Source organism: Pelecanus crispus, chromosome 2, assembly GCF_030463565.1.
Source record: "Pelecanus crispus isolate bPelCri1 chromosome 2, bPelCri1.pri, whole genome shotgun sequence".
Taxonomy (NCBI): Eukaryota; Metazoa; Chordata; class Aves; order Pelecaniformes; family Pelecanidae; genus Pelecanus; species Pelecanus crispus.
In genome coordinates, this window is record NC_134644.1 from 116,118,255 (window position 1) to 116,139,961 (window position 21,707).

The 21,707-nt window shown below is 40.3% G+C and overlaps 1 protein-coding gene across 1 annotated transcript in view; it reads left to right on the forward strand.

Annotated features, from left to right (window-relative positions):
- Positions 1-21: 21 nt before the first annotated feature.
- SPIRE1 (spire type actin nucleation factor 1) overlaps positions 22-21,707 on the forward strand; it is a 131,147-nt gene continuing 109,461 nt past the window's right edge. The window contains exons 1-2 of the mRNA XM_075728291.1: positions 22-349; positions 13,774-13,808. Of these exons, the coding sequence (XP_075584406.1) occupies positions 22-349; positions 13,774-13,808 (363 nt within the window). The remainder of the gene's footprint in view (positions 350-13,773; positions 13,809-21,707) is intronic.

Sequence of the window (21,707 nt, forward strand, 5' to 3'; positions counted from 1 at the left end):
CACCGCGGCGGAGGCAGGGGCATGGCGCTGCCGGGGGAGCGCGGCGCGGAGCCCCAGCCCGGCGCCTCCCGCCCCGCCGATGAGGAGGAGGACGGCGGCGGCGGCGGGGCCGGCGGGCAGCCGGAGGCGCTGTCGCTGGAGGAGATCCTCAGGCTCTACAACCAGCCCATCAACGAGGAGCAGGCGTGGGCCGTGTGCTACCAGTGCTGCGGCTCGCTGCGGGCCCGCGCCCGCCGCGGCGAGACCCCCGCCGGCAGGCTGGGGGCGGCCGCCCACCTGCGCGTCTGGCGGGACGGCGCCGTCACCCTGGAGCAGGGCGAGCCCCGGCGGCCGCCGCCGCCCGCCGCAGGTAAGGCCGGGCCCCGCCGCCGGCCCCCCTCAGCCCCCTCGGCTACGGCTCGGCCCACAGCGGCGGCAGCCGGGTGTCGGGAGCGGGCGGCCGCCCTGCTCCCTCTGCCTTTGTCCGTGGGCCGCGGCGGCCGGGAGGGGACGGCCCGCTTCCCGCCGCAGGCTTGCGGTGCGCGGGCGCTGGGCTCCACAGCCGCGCCGGGGCCGGGGGGGGGGGGGTGTCCGGGTGTCCGTGCGTCCGTCCGTCCCTGCACCGTCTGGGGTTCGTGCGCGGCGAGGGAGAACCCCTCGCCTTGAATTTAGTCGCCTGCGAGTGGGTACAGGGGAGGTGAATGCGGGTCTAGTGTTGTCTAATTGCGTCGTCTTTTGGTGCGTAATACTGTGTCATCCGCACCGACAGCGCCTGCTTTTGGAGTTCCTTTGGCCATGTTGCTCGTCCTACAGTGTCTGCCAGAAATAGTTTGGTATCAAAAGGCACCTAGTAAAAAATAGATCAATTTAGAGGCATGCTGAAATTAAGTAAATACGAAAGCCATGTACGCCTACCAGGGGCTTAGCATCCACTGTCCGTTTCTTTACAATGCCCAGGAAAACACATTTTGCATTGGAAAGGAAAAGAAGGGTGCACGTCTATTTCTCAGTGTTTCAAACCTTCTGATTATGAATGTGGAAAGGAATATTTTTTTGGTGCAAGTAAAGCTTGATTTCTGAAAAGAAGCTAAAGCTAGGCAGCAGAGGGTTGTGACGGGTTATCACACAGATGATGGTATTCCCCAGCATCAACCTAGTCCACATTCAGCATCACTGAATTTTCCAGGAAGACAGAGGTTTCCGCATTTTAAAGTCGTGTGAAGCAGAAGGCAATGGTAAATTCACAAAATGGGATTAATTGAGCCCTGGGTGTTTAGAACGTGGATGTTATGCCTGGTGTTACAATTTAATGAAGCCTTTTAATGGAGTGCCTGTCTGAAAAGTCTTTTGGCGGAGATTTGCAGTAATCCGGTTTGGGGCCAGTAGTACATGTAAATATCAAAATATACTCAGTGGAAGAAGGGACATAATTTTGTTCCACAATTGGAATGAGTCTAATAATGACTTCCATCTAAATGTGATCTGATGTGCTTTCTTAATTATTTAAAAAAAACAGGTTATTGCAATGTTAATAAAATGCCAGACCAACACCCAGAAGTTCCAGGAAAATACTTTCCTGACCAAGGCATCTGCATGTCACAGGAGCACTGAAGAGTCCTGTACTGCATATTCTGTGCTGCTTTTACTTACAGTGTTTTAAGATGATATCAGACTTCTTCCTTTCTCTTTCCTACTGTAGGAAATATATTGATTTACTATGTACTTCTTTCTTTTGTCACTTTTTCCTTGCTACTTGCGGGCTTATTCTATTTCCTCTTATGGTACACCTTTAATGGCCTGTAGAAAGGTGTTGGATGTATCTGGGTATGAAGTTCAGGCCCCTCACCAACATCCAGCGTATTTAGTTTATGCTAAAGCTGCATGCCACATCTGCACTGGTCTTTTAAAATGTTTTAGTTAACATGTGCTAACCTGTGTATGTTGATACTGCATTTAAATCTTTGGGTAGATGAGACTTTTTTTTTTTAATCTTTCAGCCTTGACTATTTTTCTCTTACCTCTTTTATTTTTTTTAACCTTACTATTGTATGTATTTTGTTTTGTATCAGTTAACACTACATACATGTGCTTATTTCTTGAAAATCTTAGAGTGTGTGTGTGTTTGTGTGTATATATATATATATATATAAAAAAATACAAGCAGTCTGCGAAGACCTCCCAGGAAAGAAAGTATGAGGGAGAGTACCCCCTCCAGTGCGTATAATAGAAAAGGGGAGGAAGGGAGGTTTCTGCCAGATGTCCATTCCTAAACCATACTGGGTGATCCCACTTTTGCATCAGCTGCAGGCTGGTAGGTGCCGGGATTTGAAAGGAGGCAGTATTCCTTCTGGGGTCCTCTCCCTGCCCCTGGTCTTCCTCATCACCCTAACTTTATTCATGAATAGACTTCTGCAATATAGGCCATTGCTCAGCCCTCAAGCTTTCACAAAGGATTTTGTGTGTTCGTGGGAGTAACTGTCAACAACATGAAACAAAGGCGGTCCTAGTCCGTTGGCTTTTATTCTTCTTTGGTTTGTGGAACATGTAGCAGGTTTTCACTGGAAGACATCATGTGTGTGATACACTGAATGTTGGTAATTCGCTATACTGAATATTGAAGAGTTGACAGTAGGCTTGCTTCTTTTTGGAATCTTTTGAACTGTCCCAGTTCTTTTCCTTATTGCTCACTGCAGTGTCCTTAGGTGATGATTAATGAGCTTTCCGAGCCAATTTCAGCTTGAGCTTCTTGAACGGGTATTTATTCTTAGGCCCATGTATTCTGCTTAGTAGCAATGAGAGCTTAAGAATTAAGAAGAACCATTGCCCTGGCGCTGTGACTTGGGGAGCAGTACATCGTAGTATAGGCCCTGAAGCTGTCTGGCCCCATTAATTTTACTCTTGAGATACAAATTAAAGTTTTCTTAAAAAAAAATACTGATTATGTAGAAACTGATGGTACTTTTCCAAAGCCATTTCTTGTGAAGCAGTTTTCCAGTTAATGCACAATACTTGAAATTCCAGATAAAAATACCTAGAAAGTGAATAAGCTGTCCTCGAGATAGGAAACGAAGATGAGTTTTGCTGTTATGGGGCAGAAGAACAACCGTGGATTTCAATCCCTGTCCTTAACCAAAACCAGAGACTGATTCTCAGATCTTTACAGTTTTGTCTATGTGGTCTATTAATACTTGGTTATCTTTTTTTTAAAAAAAAAAAACAAAACAAAACAGTAAGGTTTTGGTTAAATAGAAGTAAAAAGATTAAGGATGAAAATGTCACTGAGTTGTTCATTTTCACATAAGCATTGATGTTATCTGAATCCCTGGCAAGAGGAGGATCAGGAAGGATTCCTGCTAATTGTTGTCCTGCCTTTGTTTTTCAGACAACTTGGATTTAAATGCCTGTGTCAGGAGGTTTGTTAGAGCAGTAGGGGTTCTGCAGGTTAACGCTCCGAGCTGTAAAGCTATTTTGTTATAGCGATACATTAAAAATATATAGCTGTAGGTTGGTGCATAGGTTTGGATAATTCACAGGAACAAATATTGGCTGTTAGTTTCTATTTTTGTAAACAACAGAATCCTGTGTGGGCAAATAAAGGAGTCCCCGAAGAATGGTGTCTTTGGGTAGCGAACATTCGGGCTTTGTTCAGGATCGCGAAGGACGATGTGATCAGTCACGCCTGTCAGCGGAGCTCGGGCGAAGTCGGGAGCAAATGCAGCCGTGTCACAGAGTTTGCTTCGGAGACTCTCATGAGGCGATGTTTTCATGGTGTGTTGCAGACCTTATCACTTTGACAGAACTGAAGTGAGTAAGAAATAAACATGAATATGCAAAAAATGAAGAGCTCACAGTGGTCACCTTAGTATGAATCATTGTAACTGTCTGACATCTGAAGACCACAGAAATGTGGGTTGCTTAGAAATACCCGTGATGAAATTGGAGATACAGCGTAGAATGTATTTTACCTAATGGATGTTTAAGCCGTCTCTTTGTTACTTGCAATTTATATGAAACGAGCTAACAGTGGCACCTAGTAAAGTGCCAGATGCAATAAAAAAATAAATTCTGAGCGAGCTAAAATGTTTGGTGTAAACATGTGGTTTGACTCCTCCAAGCTCTCTTCTTGCAGAACAGTACTTATAAGTGTTTTTATAAACTTGAAGCAATAATGAAGTGATAGATATAGGAGTAGAAAACCTGCACAAGAGCTGGCAATCGACCTCATGCCCAGTATTTAGCAGCAGCAGAATGCCATAGGGCACAGGAGGATGTTTCATCGGGGTAGCGTTGTTGCTGCGAGCTGGATAAGGGGCTCTCGCTTCTCAGGGCACCGGCAGTGCCACCTCCTTCCCGCAGGATGTTTATGGGGATGAGCAGGCTTGGAAAAACTGAGAGTTTTCCCTGTGTGTTTTCTTAGTGCCAGATCCCTGACGTGGCAAAGGCAGCCACTGATTTTGGGCATTGCACCGAGGTCCTGAAGAGGAACGGCCATGAGGATCTCGGAAAGGGGTGAAGGCGGGTATTTGGAAAACCAAACCGTACTGACTTCCAGCCCTTGGCTGTTGAGGGCTGGGATGCGTGCGGCACTCCTCAGCCTTCCTTCTCCCTCCTGAGAGCGTGCCTCTGCGGGTAGCCTCGGTGGCCCTTCTTTTTGCCTTGTCCTCCAGCCCTAGAGGAGAAAGCATAGAGGGAAATTACTGCTGGTTTTATCAGAAGCAAGTGCGATGCGGATTTTTTCTCTTGGAAATCTGCCAGGCATTCAGCAGGAGGACATAATGCGTGGAGTATTCTGGCTTTGAATCAAAAAGATCACAGAAAAGTTGACTGCGCGGTGGCTTTCACGGGACTTGGAGGGCTCAGGGTGAGGCACACTGGAGAGGAATAGCTTATGTTGTCTTGGCAGTTTTAATGACTTTCATGTCCTTCTTACATCCTTGGTATGTCCAGGTATTGGAAGGCAGAGAGGAGAAATATAGGATGAATAAATGCAAATTTAGCTTGTGTGCATCAAGACATTCTCATCTGTCAGCCTCTTGCAGAGCACTGAGGAAAAACATGCAGGATTTTTTGAGGAAAATGAACGTACTGACATTTTACTTCTAATTTGGTGACCCTTTTGAAAGATAATGGATGGGAGTAGCCTTGCTTGCTGTTTAAATTTCAAAACAGCTGTTGCTATGAATACTGCTAAAATAAATAGTACCACTAGAATTAAGACTTAATTATGCTCTGAATTTAGATTTTGTTCCACGGTTTTCAGAAACATCTGTATTTAAAAATAGGAAGGTTTGATGTATCAAGCCTCACCTTTTCCTGCAAGAGTTTTAAGATAGATAGATAGATATCTATATATATCTATATAGATATGTTAATGTTGGAAGTGAAGGTAGGAAGAAAATGGCACTAGACAGCAGAGAGGAGCCTCGGTGAGTTGACACCTATCTCTGCTCACTTGCTCTGCTGATCTGTGGAAGAGAGAAAGCTTAGGGCTTATTTATGCTAGGCTTTCTGCCATCAGTGTGGTTCCCAGTACGTAAGAATGAACTGGAAGGCTTCCAGTCATGGCTTATGCTGATGTGTCCTGTGCATGGGGGGTTTATGAGGGCTCTCTGTGAATGTAGGCAGATGGCTAGGGACCCTGTTGTAGACAGCTCTGGTGGGGGAGGACAAAATGAGCAAAGAAAAGATACCAAAATAACATCTTTGGCTAAAAAAAAAAAAAAAAAAAGCATATTCCAAATCCCCGCACAAAAGAAATGGAAGGAAGTTGCCAACAGTGATAGGTGACCTCTGTGACCTATATTTGTATGCAGAGATGTTGGAAGATGGTAAGTAGGCAGTGAAGGAATACAGACTAATTTGGTGTTGTCTGAAATCTGCATTTGTTCTTAAGGAAAGCTTAAAAGCCAAGAACTTTGAGGAATTGTGGGCTCCTGATGTTCATAATGCCTTAAAGTAAAAGATAACACATTTGTAATTTAACAGAGGTTAGTTTTTGATGAGTGCAGTAAAAATGTTGCTGTAGAGAGGAAAGTGGAATTGTAGTTGTCATTGTTAACAGTGATTGAAGAGTAGAGTGAAAAATGAGACATCTGCTATGATGTTGCAGAGAGTTAATATGATGTCCCTATGGGGTGTCACTGGAGAAAGAGCAAAGATGCTGCTTTTTTTTTTTTTTTTTTTTTTTTTTTGGTAAATAATGGGTAATGGAGTCCAGCTTCAGGGGCTGGCTGGAGGTGACAGTTTACCCCACAACACCCAGTGAGACGTGAGGGGTAGGTCTGGGGCAGCATGAGAAGGGCTTTGAAAATGAAGATGGTAGTAGTGTATGATGTGACACAGAGAGGGGGAGTGAGAGAGCACGCAGGACGATTCAGAGACCAAGATGTGATCAGAGCGGCAGGCAGTGAAAATGACCCGCGTGGCAGCAGCGTTGTGAATGAGTCTTGACCCAAGCGTGACTGCGTTTGCCAAGTGTGCAGTCGGTATGTTGCAGGTGACAAGAGGATTAAAGGTACATAACATCCTGGATCCATGTTGGCAATGAACATATCTTTATAAAAGTGGGGAAACTTTTTCATAATGTCTGTCAAAAAGAAAATGGAGAGTGTTCGCTCTTTGTTTCTGAATTAATTTATCACATTACAGCACTGGATTCAGTAAGGAGACAAAGAAATATTGTTCTATTCTTGATAAAACCTTAAGCTAGCTTGCATGACACACGCAACTATGAGTGTGTTACTAAATTTTATCACTGTGCACTTTAAGAGGAACAAAAGGAGATGAGTCAGTTTGTACAGTGTAAATACAAGACTGCAAAGTCACAGCTGAGGTAGAAAAGAACTAAGAGAACTACTTTTCATCTACTTGAGAGAGTTTATTAGCAGTTGGTGAAAGTTCTTAACAGATCCAACAGTGCTGTGTTATCAATTTAGAAAAGCTATAACCTACTTGAAACTCTGGATCCATCAAACATGATGGCAGAAACTACTGATGACTTCAGTGGAGTCAGAATTCTGCTACAAGCACGCATACTTGTTGAATGAGCAAGCAAGTGGATAGCTCCAGGAAAAATTAGAATATGATTAGATTAACAGACCTTTAAAAAAAAAAAAAATTGAGATGTGAACTCTGCAATTTCACACTTTTTGGGAAGGGTTAGTATCTGGACAGGCCAGAGGAAAATGAGTGTAGTATCTGTACTTAAGCATCTGCAGAAGAGACTGGCAGCTATGAATAGAGCTCGGCAGCACTTGGAGATGTGTATCTACCACAGTATTTATCTTACAATAAAAAAACCTGATGTGATCCCTAGGTAAACTTACAGGTTTGCTAAAGAGTGTGAGCAGTGGAACACAAATTGTATGGTGACCACAGCCAGTTTCCTTGTGCGGAGTAGAAACGAGACGAGACAAAGAGTGACCGTTTCATTAAATCTTAGAAGGTAGCACTAAGGTAGTATGGATTTGTTAGTTTGGAATTAAAGAATATTATTTTAAAATAATTTTTATTACAAAATTTAAATGGGTATTAACACCAAAGACCTCTTAGTCATTACCTTTGCTTTGTGCAGTGTACAAGGGGATTGCTTATGGCTGTACAAAAGGAGGAGTAACTTCAGTGAAGCGTTGAATGGAGAAAGATGAAGGCATGAAAAAAGATTGACACAGGGAAAGAAAGTCCTGGCTGCCTTTGGTCTAGTAACCTCTCTAGGAATTTTCCTTGTATTTTCTTACAAATCTCTTTCTCTTTCCTTTTTTCTCTCCCAAGTAGAAAAATGAGGCATACTATTTCTAAGTCATCAGCTGTAGGCTGATACAGGAATCATGGGTCGGATCCAAAAAGCCACAGGCTGTAAAAACTCACCCCATTTCTTGTTGCTGTGGTGGGTTGACCCTGGCTCAATGCCAGCTGCCCACCAGAGCCGCTCTATCACTCCCCTTCTCAACTGGACAGGGGAGAGAAAATATAACAAAAAAGCTCTGCCATTCCTTCCTCCTCAAGGGGAGGCCTCCTCACACTCTTCCCCTGCTCCAGCATGGGGTCCCTCCCATGGGAGACAGTCCTCCACAAACTTCTCCAGCCTGGGTCCTTCCCATGGGCTGCAGTTCTTCACGAACTGCTCCAGCGTGGGTCCCTTCCACGGGGTGCAGTCCTTCAGGAGCAGACTGCTCCAGCGTGGGTCCCCCACGGGGTCACAAGTCCTGCCAGCAAACCTGCTCCAGCGTGGGCTCCTCTCTCCATGGGTCCACAGCTCCTGCCAGGAGCCTGCTCCAGCGTGGGCTTCCCACAGGGTCACAGCCTCCTTTGGGCACATCCACCTGCTCTGGCGTGGGGCCCTCCCCAGGCTGCAGGTGGATATCTGCTCCACCGTGGACCTCCATGGGCTGCAGGGGCACAGCTGCCTCACCATGGTCTGCACCAGGGGCTGCAGGGGAATCTCTGCTCCGGTGCCTGGAGCACCTCCTCCCCCTCCTCCTTCACTGACCTTGGTGTCTGCAGAGTTGTTCCTCTCACATATGCTCACTCCTCTCTCCAGCTGCAGTTCCACCCCCCCCCCCCCCCCCCCCCCCCCCCCCTTTTTAAATACGTTGTCCCAGAGATGCTACCACCATCGCTGATGGGCTCAGCCTTGGCCAGCAGCGGGTCCATCTTGGAGCTGGCTGGCATTGGCTCTACTGGACATAGGGGAAGCTTCTAGCAGCTTCTCACAGAAGCCACCCCTGTAACCCCCATGCTACCAAAACCTTGCCATGCAAACCCAGTACATTCGCCTTCTAATTACACAGTTTAAAGGGAGGGTATGTTGATCCTCAAAGTGTTTTACTTAAAACCATGGGTCTTCGTGCTTGCTGCTCTGAGGGGTCTCCGATTACCTCTCCTAATCCGGTCTGTTTCCTTCCACTTCCTCGTCTTCTCCCTATTCTTGACCTTCTTCCCTGCAGCCTGATGTCTCTTACTCCTAAGCTATACTTTACCTATATTTGTCGTTTTCACTTTTTTTCTGTTTCTTTTTATCATGCAAGATTTCTCTGTCCTCCTCTGTTTATCTTGTAATATCCATCCTCTGCCAGAAGTCTGGCTCACTCCTGCTACATCAATATTTTCCTCTCCCTTCATTTAATTATGAATCCTGTTCTTTGCATATTCATCTCTTCCTTATGTTGCTTGGTTGCCTTTGCTTTCTTAATTCTTTCCCTTTCCATTTATTGGTACTAATCTTGACTCTTGTATTGACAATCTTGTTAGATTTGTTAACTAATGGTCCAGTTCCTGCAATCAGATGATTAAAAGTGATTCTCGAACTTTTTTTTTTTTTTTTAAAAAGGAGTTCCTCATTCTCTTAAGGGCAGGGAAAAGCCTACTAGTGTAGCTACAGTGCCTCTGGAAGATGTAAAAGCTAGAAAGCAAATACAAATTCAACTTATTGTTAATTTGGGGGGCCTGACTAAAGACTGTTCAATTTAAGGATCTTGAGTTCATGACTCCTGCGTTCTCCCTTGCTCCCTTTCCTTTGATTAGCCCCTGTGTGCCTTCTTCGGCCACCTCTTCCACTGTCCTCCAGTGTGTATGGGCAGTGGCTGTCTTTCCTGAAGGCAACTTGAGTTCTGCTGTTGTGGAAATAGCAGCTTGATTTTACCCCAAACCTGCAGAAATGGGCTGTGGCATTTAATTAGAATATTAATCTTTAATACAAAATAAGTTTCAGGTTTGTTGCCACTGCATGCTTCAGCTACACTGTTGCCTGAACATCAGTGCTAATAATTTCAATTCTGCAAGAAGCTGTCTTGAAGCAGATGCTTTTGGATCTATGCAGAGGAATCTGAGACATTAGAGGAAGGCTAAAAAGATGCTCCGAGACTTTAAGATGCAAAGCTCTTAGAGTAGCTGCTTATAGCTGAAACAGTGGCCATGTGATTGTGGTGTCACATTGCTAACATCAACTCTCTAGCTTAATTTTTCTTCGGATAGCAGGGTGCAAATGGTTTTGCACATTTTGTATGCTTTCTTACAAATATCCTATGTCAGTCCATTTTAACATACTGAATTATCTGTTTTGCTTTTAAAATTCAGTCTTAAATGTGTGCTTCTTACTATTGGCAGCAGTACATGATATGCTTGCTATTTGTTTTTGTATCTATGAGACCCTTTCTAACCTTGACCTGTTAATCCTTGGAAGGTAGGGAAATTGTGCCTCAGTGAAGCATGGGCTATAGATAAATTGAAGATAGTCTTTTTTTAACAGCATTCTGAGAGATTTTTGTGAAAAGAATTATTTTTCCCGGTCTAAGTAGCAGCCTGAAGCTCCTGCCTTAAGGGATGAGTCATTGTGCCCTAATGCTTGATGAAAGTTTGGTGTGACTCCTCTTGTTGAGGGTTTGAAATAAGAACAGTTTTCAAATAGAAGTTTTGAGGAATGAAAAATGAATGTGAAGGTTCGGGGTTTTGGTTTTTTTTTTTTTTTGGTGGCAAATATGTCTCTTTGAAGACTGTTTCCAGAGATACAAGAAACCTCCAATTTAAGTCTCTTTCCTTCTTGCAAAAACTGTTCATTTTTTTGCATTTCAACAATAATATAATCTTCCAAACTGTAGCTTGTTTATACATTGAAGTTAACTTGACAGTTAAAGTTATGCTATTTACTAGTAATGAATGCATTAGTCACTATTGGAAAGCTGTCATGGAAAAATACTGTTGAATTTTTTTTGGCAGTAAGAGTGGTGAAAATGCTACACAGATTAGTATGTAGCTGAATGGTTGTGAAGTCTGGATCTGTGTTAAGAAGCAGAGGCTTAAATAATTTTGTAAGTCTTCACCTCTTTACCAGATATGCACTTAATACTGCTTGCAGACTTCTATGACTTCTTACAGGGAATACAGGAATACAGCCTAAGTGTGACCCTTAGGCTACATTTAAGAGTTTCTGCTTTTTCAGTTGTATCAGCTGAAGAGAGAAGAAATTTCTGCTTCCAGGCAGTATAAGTAAATTGGCTTGCATGGGCCATGCAAAAACAAATTCATTTCAGTCTTGGTAGATGCAAGTAAGTGCATGTTTCTTGGGTCAATACTGTTAACACTGATCTCTTCAGAAATGTCGGAAATTCCCGAAGGAGTGGGCCCATAAGTCTCTGCAAACAGCTCAGGGAAATCTGTTAAGGGTATAGCTGGACTCAAGGTACAGAGGGATATGGAATGGGATGGTTAATAATTACCATAAGGTGGCATATAATGTTAAAATGTTGTAAGTCAGTTAGTAGTTTACAGCTGTCTGGAATACTGTCTGTGGTGCATTTCAGCTGGTGTGAGACTTGAACTGTTTGTTATTTCCCCTTTCCTCCCCAGCACATGGAATCATGACAATACTATTGCTTTTTAAAGCGCTGGTATAAATGTTGCCCTTCTCTTGTGTTGTTGCCCGCTTCACAAATAATAGGAATAAATAATCCGGTTTAAGGCATTCCCTACATTTTTTTAATAATAAAACCAAAAATTAATTATTATTTGCTCTGAAAGCAGTAGTAAATTTTGGTAGTACCATATATTAAATAAGGAAGGTTTCCAAAGTTTGAGTGCTTTTCCTTGAAGAACAGCTTTCATGGAAGTTTATCAAAGAAGATCTGTCAAGGGGCCTGTGAGCTAAGCTTCTTGCTATTTCTTTCAGAAATACAATTTTTGCTTTACTTGTTTTAGTCTGGGCTGATTTATTTGTTTTGTGCTTCAGGACTTGGTTAGGGCTTCTATTAAAAGGATCTTCATAGGATCTCAGCACTGCTATAAGGTGTAGGAATGAGTACTTTGTCTGTGCTACTGAGAGGATCTAGTAGATAGTTTGACTCCTGTTCCATTAGACTGTAGGTGATGCAAGTCAAAATATTTTAAATTGCAAACATTGGCAGCCTTCTGTATGCCATTGCATCGTTATAGGTTTAAAATTACTACTTTTTTCTGAAGTAGTAATTTTTTTTAAGAAAAATAGTACTTTTTTCCAGAAAAGGCAGCACACTTTCCACCCCACCCCCCCCCCCCCCCCCCCCATCTTGACTACATTTCTGTGTATTAGTCTTGTATCATCTTGTATCATGGAGGTATGTTGGTTTGGTCATCTGTCATTTGAGTTTCACAGAAGTAGCCCCTAATATTCATAAATCTGCTAATAATCATAGGATTATTTCAAAAAACTTCTCAGTAAATCTGTCCCGTTTATAATTTGCCAATCACATGAATGTTACCATTTTAGACACAAAAAATGTCTCTTCTGTGGATCTTGAAGTGAATCGACCAGAATCACTAGTCTTTTTGAAAAGATGATACATGATGCAAAAGCTGCCTTTGTAAGTCACTTTTCTGGTCTTCATTTTGAAGTCAGACACCAGTGCTGGGCGTTCTGCTTGCATTGGCAACAGTTCAAAATGAAGGTAAACAACTTGCACTGTTAGGTGGATGTTCCCTATTCATCCAAGATGTGTTTAACCTTTAGTTTCAAAGGGAAGGTGACCAGTTCAATATGAAAAATTAATCTTCTAAGCGGGTGACTCTTCCCTAGTGCCGACGGTTTTGCATGCCGTTCAGATTTAACGTATGAAGTCAGCGCGATCACTCCTCTGCAGACGTTATGCTCGCTAGCTGGTTGAGCTTCCTTGGGCTTGCCAGGCAATCTGATAAAACAGTCCTTCCAGTTACGGCCACAAATTGCAAGCTCTTTCTAACTATTACAGTAAACCCTTCTGCTACACTGGGTGGTGTTCAGCAGCCATCACCTGTAACATAAGCTCTTGGTGTACGCCGTCAAGCAAATGCATGACGTTCTAGTTTTGGAGTACGCGGGGACTCAAAATCGTGTCGTGCATTTCCTAGGGTGAGTGCCTTCCGGCCCAAAGTCACAAATTTTAGACTAGTAGTGTGGGTGCAATGCAGCCAAAAAGACAAAAAGAGTAAAATTCAATATCCATGTCTTGACATTCAAGTTTTGGGTATCTCCCCTTTGAAATGGACGTATTTCTGTGGAATACTTGACTTTCTTGAATATAGTTTTTCCAGCAGGAAGTCATCCTGTCAGAATTACTTCACCCTACTTTGATATGAATTATTAATATGAAATTATAATCTTGCTGCTTTTAGTGAAATGGTACCTTCCTAACTGTGAAATTTCAGTCTTATTTTTTGTAAGCTGTCAAGCCACTTACACTTTTATATCGAAGTGTTTTGTTTTTGAGAAAACTGAGATTTCATTTTGATGAAACAATTCAGGAACTTAATTTTTCTGTATTATATAAATTCCAAAGTGACGTTTCTGAACTCAGAGGAAATGCAAAAATTGACAAGAGGGACTTACAAAAAAATTACAGTAATGTTTCAACTTTAATTTGCTTGAACTTCATGTTGTTATTGAACTCTTTGATATCCCAGAAGTATCAGATGAAACAGTGGCTTTTCCCTGGTTTATGAATTAATGTTGTTTTTTCTCTTGAAATAATTATTTGCTGCTGCTTAATATAAGCCAACATGTTTTCATGTTCCCTCCATGGCCAAGCATCAGTCATACCATTTAAATAATGAAGCCAGGCATTAAATATACATCTTTTTAAAACGGAGTATTGTGAAGGATCAGAAGGGCAGGGCCTTCTTGTTGTTAATTCTGTGATGCATATATAATAGAAACATTATTGAAATGTGTGATTAAAGTAAGGCAAAGAATATTTGGCAATTAAAAAGAAGTGACTCAAGTTTTTAGTTTTATTTGTCTATCATCTTTTACTTAATCTGAAAACTTTTTTTTTTTCTTTTCAATTACAGATAAATCGGGCGGTTTACACTGCACAGAAATGGAGGTAAGAGAAGTATTTTTTGTTCTCTGCTAGTGCTGATTTAGCTCAGCTCTTTTTCATTAACTTACGGTGTAAATGTGGTACATTTATAGTGTGTACTTATTGCAAAGTTGTACCATGAAATGTGTATTGTGTTTACACCTTTCATTAACAGCTGCATAAATGTGTTTTAGCATGGGGTATTTAGTCTTATGTTCAGAAACAGAGGAAAGAAAGGCCATGTGGTTCTCCAAAAACAAGGTTAGAGATAAATTATGCAGCCAATGTAAACTCATTTGATATTAATTTATTTAAAATTTTTAGCAGAATATTTTATTTTAGATAATTTCTGTTGGATAAATTCTCTTGTTATACTTACTTTAGAAAGGACTAGTAGGTCATGGAATAAATACTTCGTGTTTATCGAATGGCTTGGTGATTTTTGACAACCCAAGAATTTGGATGGAAGCAGAGAAGACAAGTGATCTCAGGGTTGTTTGTCCATCTAAAGACATCCTGATTTCAGATACTTTTCCTATTTCCTTTAATTTATCACTTGGCAGTATTTTGGGGCCCAAGAAATATTGTTGTATGTCTTGCTGGGGTAGCAGCAGAAACACAAATCCAGTTACATCTGCTTGATTTATATCTTGACCATTATTTGACTCTGTATCTTTGATACTAAGCTGTGACTAGTGTTGTTAAGAACGTTCAACCTATTGTTTTGTCAGATTCATAGATTTAGTCCAAGACTGAAAGAAAACCTAAGTAGAACGCCTTGTTGAACAAGATGTGGACTCATAGTATAATTTTTATTACCACACAGAGTAAATAATAGCGTCTACTCCTTAGATAAACTTTTCCAGCAATAAATACAATTTCTGTGTCCTTTGCAGGGCAGTCTTTTCTCACTGTCTTTGAACTTTCTTTGAAATGTAAAACTGAGTTTTTGCTTCAACTGTTCCATCAGTACCTCAGGCTGAGCCCGGAGATGGGGCAAGTGCATGCATTTTAATTGGCGGGTTGTCTGTTTTCTCATCAATAATATATATGAAGGTGACAAACTGCTGTTACTGAGTGTTTTATACATAGATAAACTGTGCATGAAAATGGCTGGTTTAAAGACTTTTGCAAGTATTAATAATAATAAAGAAAGGAAATGTCCTTTCTGCAGGATGCAGTGTAAGGAGTAATTCCTAACCGATATAGGTATGGAAATTGGAAGTAGGCACATTTTGTTTCTTTGTGTGGTTCAGTTTAAGTGAATGCATCCTGGTTTTGTTCCAGCATTTGTAAAATCTCAGTCCATAAATCTAGTACCTTATTTACAAATGATAATCTAGTCTGTCATTTATTTTACATACTAAATATTGTTTACAATTTTGCTTTGCATTTTTTAATATAAGGTAATGAAAGGCCCTAACACTAAAAATACAGATAATAATAAACCCCTGTTAAAATATTTTTAACAAAACATAAAATATTTAATTTTGGGAAAGTAAAAGTGCTTTTGTTTCAAATGAAAATGTCTAGTGAGAGTCAGTTGGGTATGCTATACTTCATCTTCCAAGGGAAAAGAGTTTCTTAATTTTGATCTTTTTAAAATATTTTTTTGTTGATAGTTGGAAAGAAAAGCAGATTAGAATTTCCCATGAGATGGAGGCTTCATTTTAAATTGTCTCTAATAAGCAGCGCTGTGACCATTAGCATATTGACTCTTCTGTTTATCTTTGTCATTTTGAAGGAGGCTGTGAAGGAGTCAGTGGCTTTTTCCTCCTCCAAAATTCCTTTGGGGCTGCAGCTTTAGACTTGGAGTTGATGATGTTTGTGTTTTTCAGAACTAGGAATTCAGCAGAGACAGGCGATCTCACTTTTTTGATTCCTGTGGAAGAGAGTGTGGCCTGATCGAATATATTAGAATAAGTGGTAAACTTCTTAAAATCATAACTAATAACAATTATCACATTTTTGCAAAACACGTAAACTATCCTGAATTGGTACATCATTTATTTCAAGCTAGCGATGTGTGTCAAGTTGAGTCCAGATGCCACAGCCATAATGGGAAGATGGGAGTAAGGAATAAGGTGACCGTATTTAATCTGCATCTGCCTATGACTCTGTTACGTATATAATGATAACGCTCCTTAGTTGTCTCGACCGAGGTGGTGAAGATTATATAAAATATGCTAGCTTCATTTGTAAACATTTAGTACTCATATAGAAAGTATTCTGTGAATGCTAAGTGAGTCATATGTAGGAGGGTTTAATTGCCATGTATTTGAAAAGACCCACCTAACCGAGCACAGGCCTGTTGTGTATGATTAATGTAGTTAACCAGTATCTATGCTAATATAAAGATATATGCAACCTCTCACATTAGTTTAAAAGTCAGAAATAAATTAAATAGCCTGTCCCAAACAATGGTGAATAAATTGTTCAACACCGTTCAGCTCATGTCAGATCACAACAGGAATCAATTGTAGAAATGTTTTAGGGAGACTTTGTGTGCTCTGTATGCAAATTCTGTCCATGAGCTATCAGTTACACGTATCTCTAATTATTAAAAACCTTAACATACAGTGGAAATTATAGTACTTGTCTGTGGAGCTAAAATTGCCTTTTTTTTTTTTTTTTTACCTTTTCATTGGGAACTTGGAATATTGACTGTATTTCAGATAATAATTTAGGGAAATAACTATATAGGTTATGAGGCTACTGTGTTCGCTTTGGTACAAATAAGAATGTACTTGTTAGTTCATTGTACTTATGCAAACAAAATCAACCATGCTGATGAAAAGGAGAGCATTTATTTAATAGCACAGAATGTTAGGATTTCAAAAGAGGTGTCATAATTTTGCATTAAAAATAATGCCACACCTACGTTAAAGTGTGTTGCCTGCTCAAAATTCAAGCAGTGTAAAATGGGTGTATTTAGCATATACTAATATCTAGGATTCGTTTTTTTATCCCTGTTGAGTGTAAACAAGATTAACATTCTGATTGAGGGGTAATTGCTGCAGCAAACAATCCTTGTCATGCACGGTGATAATCACTTCATTCTACTTCCTGAGCATTAACCTTACGGTGATAAGGGAGAAGAAATGTCACTGCACTGCACGGAGGACAGGCAAAAATGTTTTATATGCGAATCATTTCTCTTAGTAAAATATGACTGAGTGTGACTTCAGTCAAAATAAGTTTTGATTATGCATTGAAAAAATAAAATTCTGTGTGAATTTTTGGTTACAAATTTGGTAGTTCTGTGAAAGCTTTTCATTCCTTGTGCTGTTAAGAGGAGAATTACAGGAACTCAGGATTGTCTTCTAGAAATCGAAGTGGAATCACGCATCTTTTCTTGCGAGCATTAAGTCATGCTTGAGCATTATGTGCCAGTTCTGATAAGTGAAGCACTCATCCCTTGCTGACGGAATTATCTCACAGAGAAGCTGCAGCTCCAGCCTTTGAGGGACCTGTTATTTTAGATACCTGAAAGCCCATTATGCTTGTTCATTGATGTGGTGGTTCTGTGGCAGGCAGTCTGACCTCCTGATTTTCCTGAATTACTTCATAGTCACAAAGAAAAAGCTTAACAGACACTTGATTAAATAGTAAACACACAAAAAAAAGTAGAATTTAGGTTTTGATCTTTTGTGTTTTGTAATGAGCTGCTTTTTCCAGAGGAGCTTTGTTTTTTGTAATTTGTATAAGAGTTTACAGCACATCAGGAGGAGGTTGATCTTGGAGGAAAATGGATTTCTGTTGTTTACTTGCTATAAGCTTGGCACATCACCCTTACCATTCAGCAATTTCATTAGGAATACACAGTGAATATTGGGCTGGAGAACTCATAATGTATTTGACTAAGCTGATTTAGTGATAGTCAAATCCTGCCATCTGTCCAGAGTCTCTAAGAGAATTCAACTGTTCCTTGTAAAGGCTTTATAATTTTGGAGTCTAGTGTGATGTGCCTTTAATAATCTACACGCCCTGAAGTCACACAGGATTTATGATGAAATCTTCATTCCAGTGGTGCCACTGGTAAACCTTTCAATCAGCTGGGGAAGAGTCCAGAGGCAGATTTCAGCCTTGGTCTTCTGACAATGTCAGGTAATGGCTGGTGGAAAACTAGGGCTTGCAGTAACTTTGATTCCTCCAGAGAACGTTTGGCCTGTGAAAAGCACAAACAGCAGAGAATGGAGCATTAAGTTAGGTGGTGGTGGTGTTTTTTGGATGTTTTTCTTTTTTAAATCTCAAAGCGCAAAAATATTCGCTATATAGTTACCCCGTGGTAACTACAGAATTACCCATTTTTTTTCACGAGATTAACTGTGAAAGTTTGCAAATATCATTTATATGACTCTGAAAGGAATCTCAGAGTGTTGGGAGAATAAGGGAATTTGTACAGGTCTTTAGTTTTTGCAGAACCCTTTCTATATAAGTTCTACTATATTGTGCTTGAGAAGATACTATCATATCAATGGCATGCTATCATATCTATGGTAGCTATCATATGTACTGATTGATGTGATGGCTATCGTATCAATTAGCTTTAAGGTGCTAATTTTTCAGTAGACCAGTGCCAGTGGACATGTTTGCCTGTCTGTTCAGACCAAGAGAGTAATCTGATTGCTCATTCAAACTGCAGGGAAAAATTAAGCTTTTGATGTTGTTTGCATGCCTACAATTTAATGGCCGTTTGTATTGTCCCTCTTTGTTGTTGTAGATAATAAAAGACAAGTTTATCAGTATAAGAATGCTATGTTTCATACCTTTTTTTTTTTTTTTTTTGCTTGTTATCTCAAATTTTAAGCTACAAAAGTTGTAACTACATTTCTGGTCTGTTAAATCCTTCAAAGGCTTCTGAGATCATATGACATTGTTTTTCTATGAAGTCCGATAGTGAATGAGTTTTCTGTTAGAGATGCTGTGTTTTCCTGCCTCTTTGCTAAGTACCAAATAGTTAATAGTAAAACCATAATCCAAACAAGAGCTACGCTTTCTGGGATGAATAGAAACTGGATAATAGCTCTTAGAGTGATTGCATGGAGGGAGCTGTCTGTTATTTCTTGGTGGATTTTGCCTAGGGCGGTTCTGAAACTGAGGTAAAATACATGCCTGAAGTTCAGTAAGTTCAATTTCAGTGGTAAGTTTGACCTGATAGTGTTGGCCTTTTGATCTACAGGGGATAAAAGCCAACCCAAACCTGCCATTCTTGAGTACCTCTATTCACTCAGAAGTCCAACATCCACTATGTAAAAAGTATGCAGAAGATTTACAGGTGATGAGAGTAAAGTACATAAAATGTAGATTAAACGGCAGACAAAAAGCACACAAAGAAGCTGAATCTCTGAAGATTTCCTGTTGTTTACAGCCTTTCTTTCCCTGCACCGCTTCAATCCACGTAGCACTTACACTCGCAGTGATGAAGTTGGGAGTACTGAATAGGTTCAGTGGGTGGTTTGGTTTTTGGGAAGCCAAGGCAAATCAAACTTTAGCACATAGGGTTTTTTTTAGGAGAGCAAGGAGCGCTTGAGCTGGTTAAGTATCCAACTATAATATTGAATTCATTTTGTACTGCATTTTTCCTTCCAGATGTTCTACTTTTGATATCGTAGGTATCTCACTGCAGGACATGAGTAACTTCCTCTGGCTGAGGTGGTTATTAGTGGTATTTTATGAAGAACAAACATCGACCTTTTTGCTAAAATGTTATGGTCCTATTAAGTTACCTTAATAGAGAAAATTGCTCAAATAGACCTTTTTTTTTGTGTGTGTGTGTGTTCCTAATTGATGTCTAATTTTTCTTATTTCTGGGTGGCTGCGTTTAGTAGCTCGCTCTGAATATCTAAGCAGCATTATTTCAACTATGACATGCATTACTGTATTAGGCTAATTTTAACATAGCTAAGATAACCTAATTGCTCATTTATCAATTTTGAATTTGGTCAGTGGTCAAAGAAAACAGGAACTCAAGGGAGCCAAACGCTTAATTTCACTTCAGCAGTTCAGTTACCAGGTACTGGTTTCCCAACTTATGATTTAAAAGCAAATTTTTTTTTTAATTTAACCATTAAGAAAATGAGGCAAGGATTGACAAAATAAACTAATAATATCAAGAAGTTTATTTTCAAAATGTGAAGGATGTAAAGTGAGAGAAATAGTTATTTATGAATGAGGTCAATCCAGAGTGCTCCCACTTACCTTCTTTAATGACACCCGTGCTCTTCTTTTCAGTGATAACTTATATTAACATTGAGTCATTCTAACATTCCTGCTTTGAATATGCTTAGAAATATTGATGTAGTTCATCTAAACCGTTCTGGTATGAAGCAGATCACATTTTAACATACAAATTCTTCTTAGCCACTTTACATGTGTAGAACCCCCAGCAATTTATACTTGGGAAAATAACACTATGAAAGGCTCTTTTAGCGCAGCTTTAGCTGACCTAATGCAGATGAACATGTGGAATTTTTATGAACAAGTAGACAGAGTGGTTTATCTTTGTTTAGCCTTTAATTTCCCTTGCTGCCTTCTGCTATCTTGTCTCTCTGCTGGGAGCAAGAAGAGCTGCTGTCTCCTCTGGTTGTGAACATGCAGAAGCTTCAGTTATTGCAAGAGAAGGGAGGAGAAATGTGGCGTCCCCTCACAGGATTTCCAGGCGGTTACTCAGGAAAAATACTAAGAGTAAAGTTTAATTGGAGTTTTAGTCAGATATGCATTTTCAGTAGGTTAATAAGAGGGCAGGTCATGGTGGCCAGTTCAGAAATTCCCAGTAACACTGTCTTTGAGCATTCAAAAATCGTAAGGCTTATTCTAGCATACAGTGAGATCAGCAGAAAACAAACTTTTGAACAGAATATGTTTTTCTAGGTTAGTTTCTAGGTTTTGGTTAACAAATACTCAAATATGTTTGGTTTTTTTTTTTTCCTTTGCAGTTCTATGACTAAATGTTTTTCTTCACACGAACACTAACGTGTAGCTTTTTATCTAAATCACTTGACCTGAGAAGTTGAGACATTAAACAAAGCAAGATTTGCAGTCGAGTCGTGAGAGTGTGCAGCACTGCGTGCTTTCTTTGGCAGAGAGGGTACTGAATCGGTCTTGGGGCTCACTGGGGCAAAAAAGAGTTTTTGTTAGTTTTGTACTTTCTTCTGTTTGACTTGACACAGTGCAACTCATTTGAGCTTTTGTTCCAAAGTGAACTTTTTAGCAACTGGTAAGTTTCTGTGCTCCCCATGACCTACCGGTGTGAACATTTTAATCTTAAACTGTTTAATTTTGTCTGCCACTTACATGTTTGTAATGTCAATCATGAGAAAACAAAGGAAGCTCCAAGATCTCTCCTTAATGGCATGAAGGAAAGACTCTAAAAGATGGTCAGTGCTGAACTCTTCGATTATCATTTAGTGTTGCTGTGTGCTGTAGCACGCAAAGTAAAATACTGTTATTTACGAAAAGGAAATACAGAGGGTAAATTAAACATACAGGTAAAACAAAGGGGTGACTGAATTCTAAATGTATATTTCATCATGTCCCTTTCTTCTATTAACCAGTAGTAATTATGAAGCACCTGTAAAGCTTTTAGTACTTCACCCTCAGCAAGAATTGAAGGCTAAATAATTAACTAGGACAAGGCAAGCTGTTCACACTTAGTAGACTAACTCCTGCTTCATTTAAGAAGGTAGGGGTATTCTGTTAAACTGACAGTTTCTCTTCCGTGTATTCATCCCTAACCCTGAAACATCCTTGTCCGAGTCTCCTGTCACCGTTTCGCATCTGTATTGTACTTTTACTTCCAAGCCTCCCTCTCCTGTTTTCTTTCAAAATCGTTTATAGTTCATTCATTAACTTCATTTATTTCTGTTTCTCCCTAACCAAAAGTTAAACATCTGCTTTTGTGGATATGTGCTCCTGCCTCTG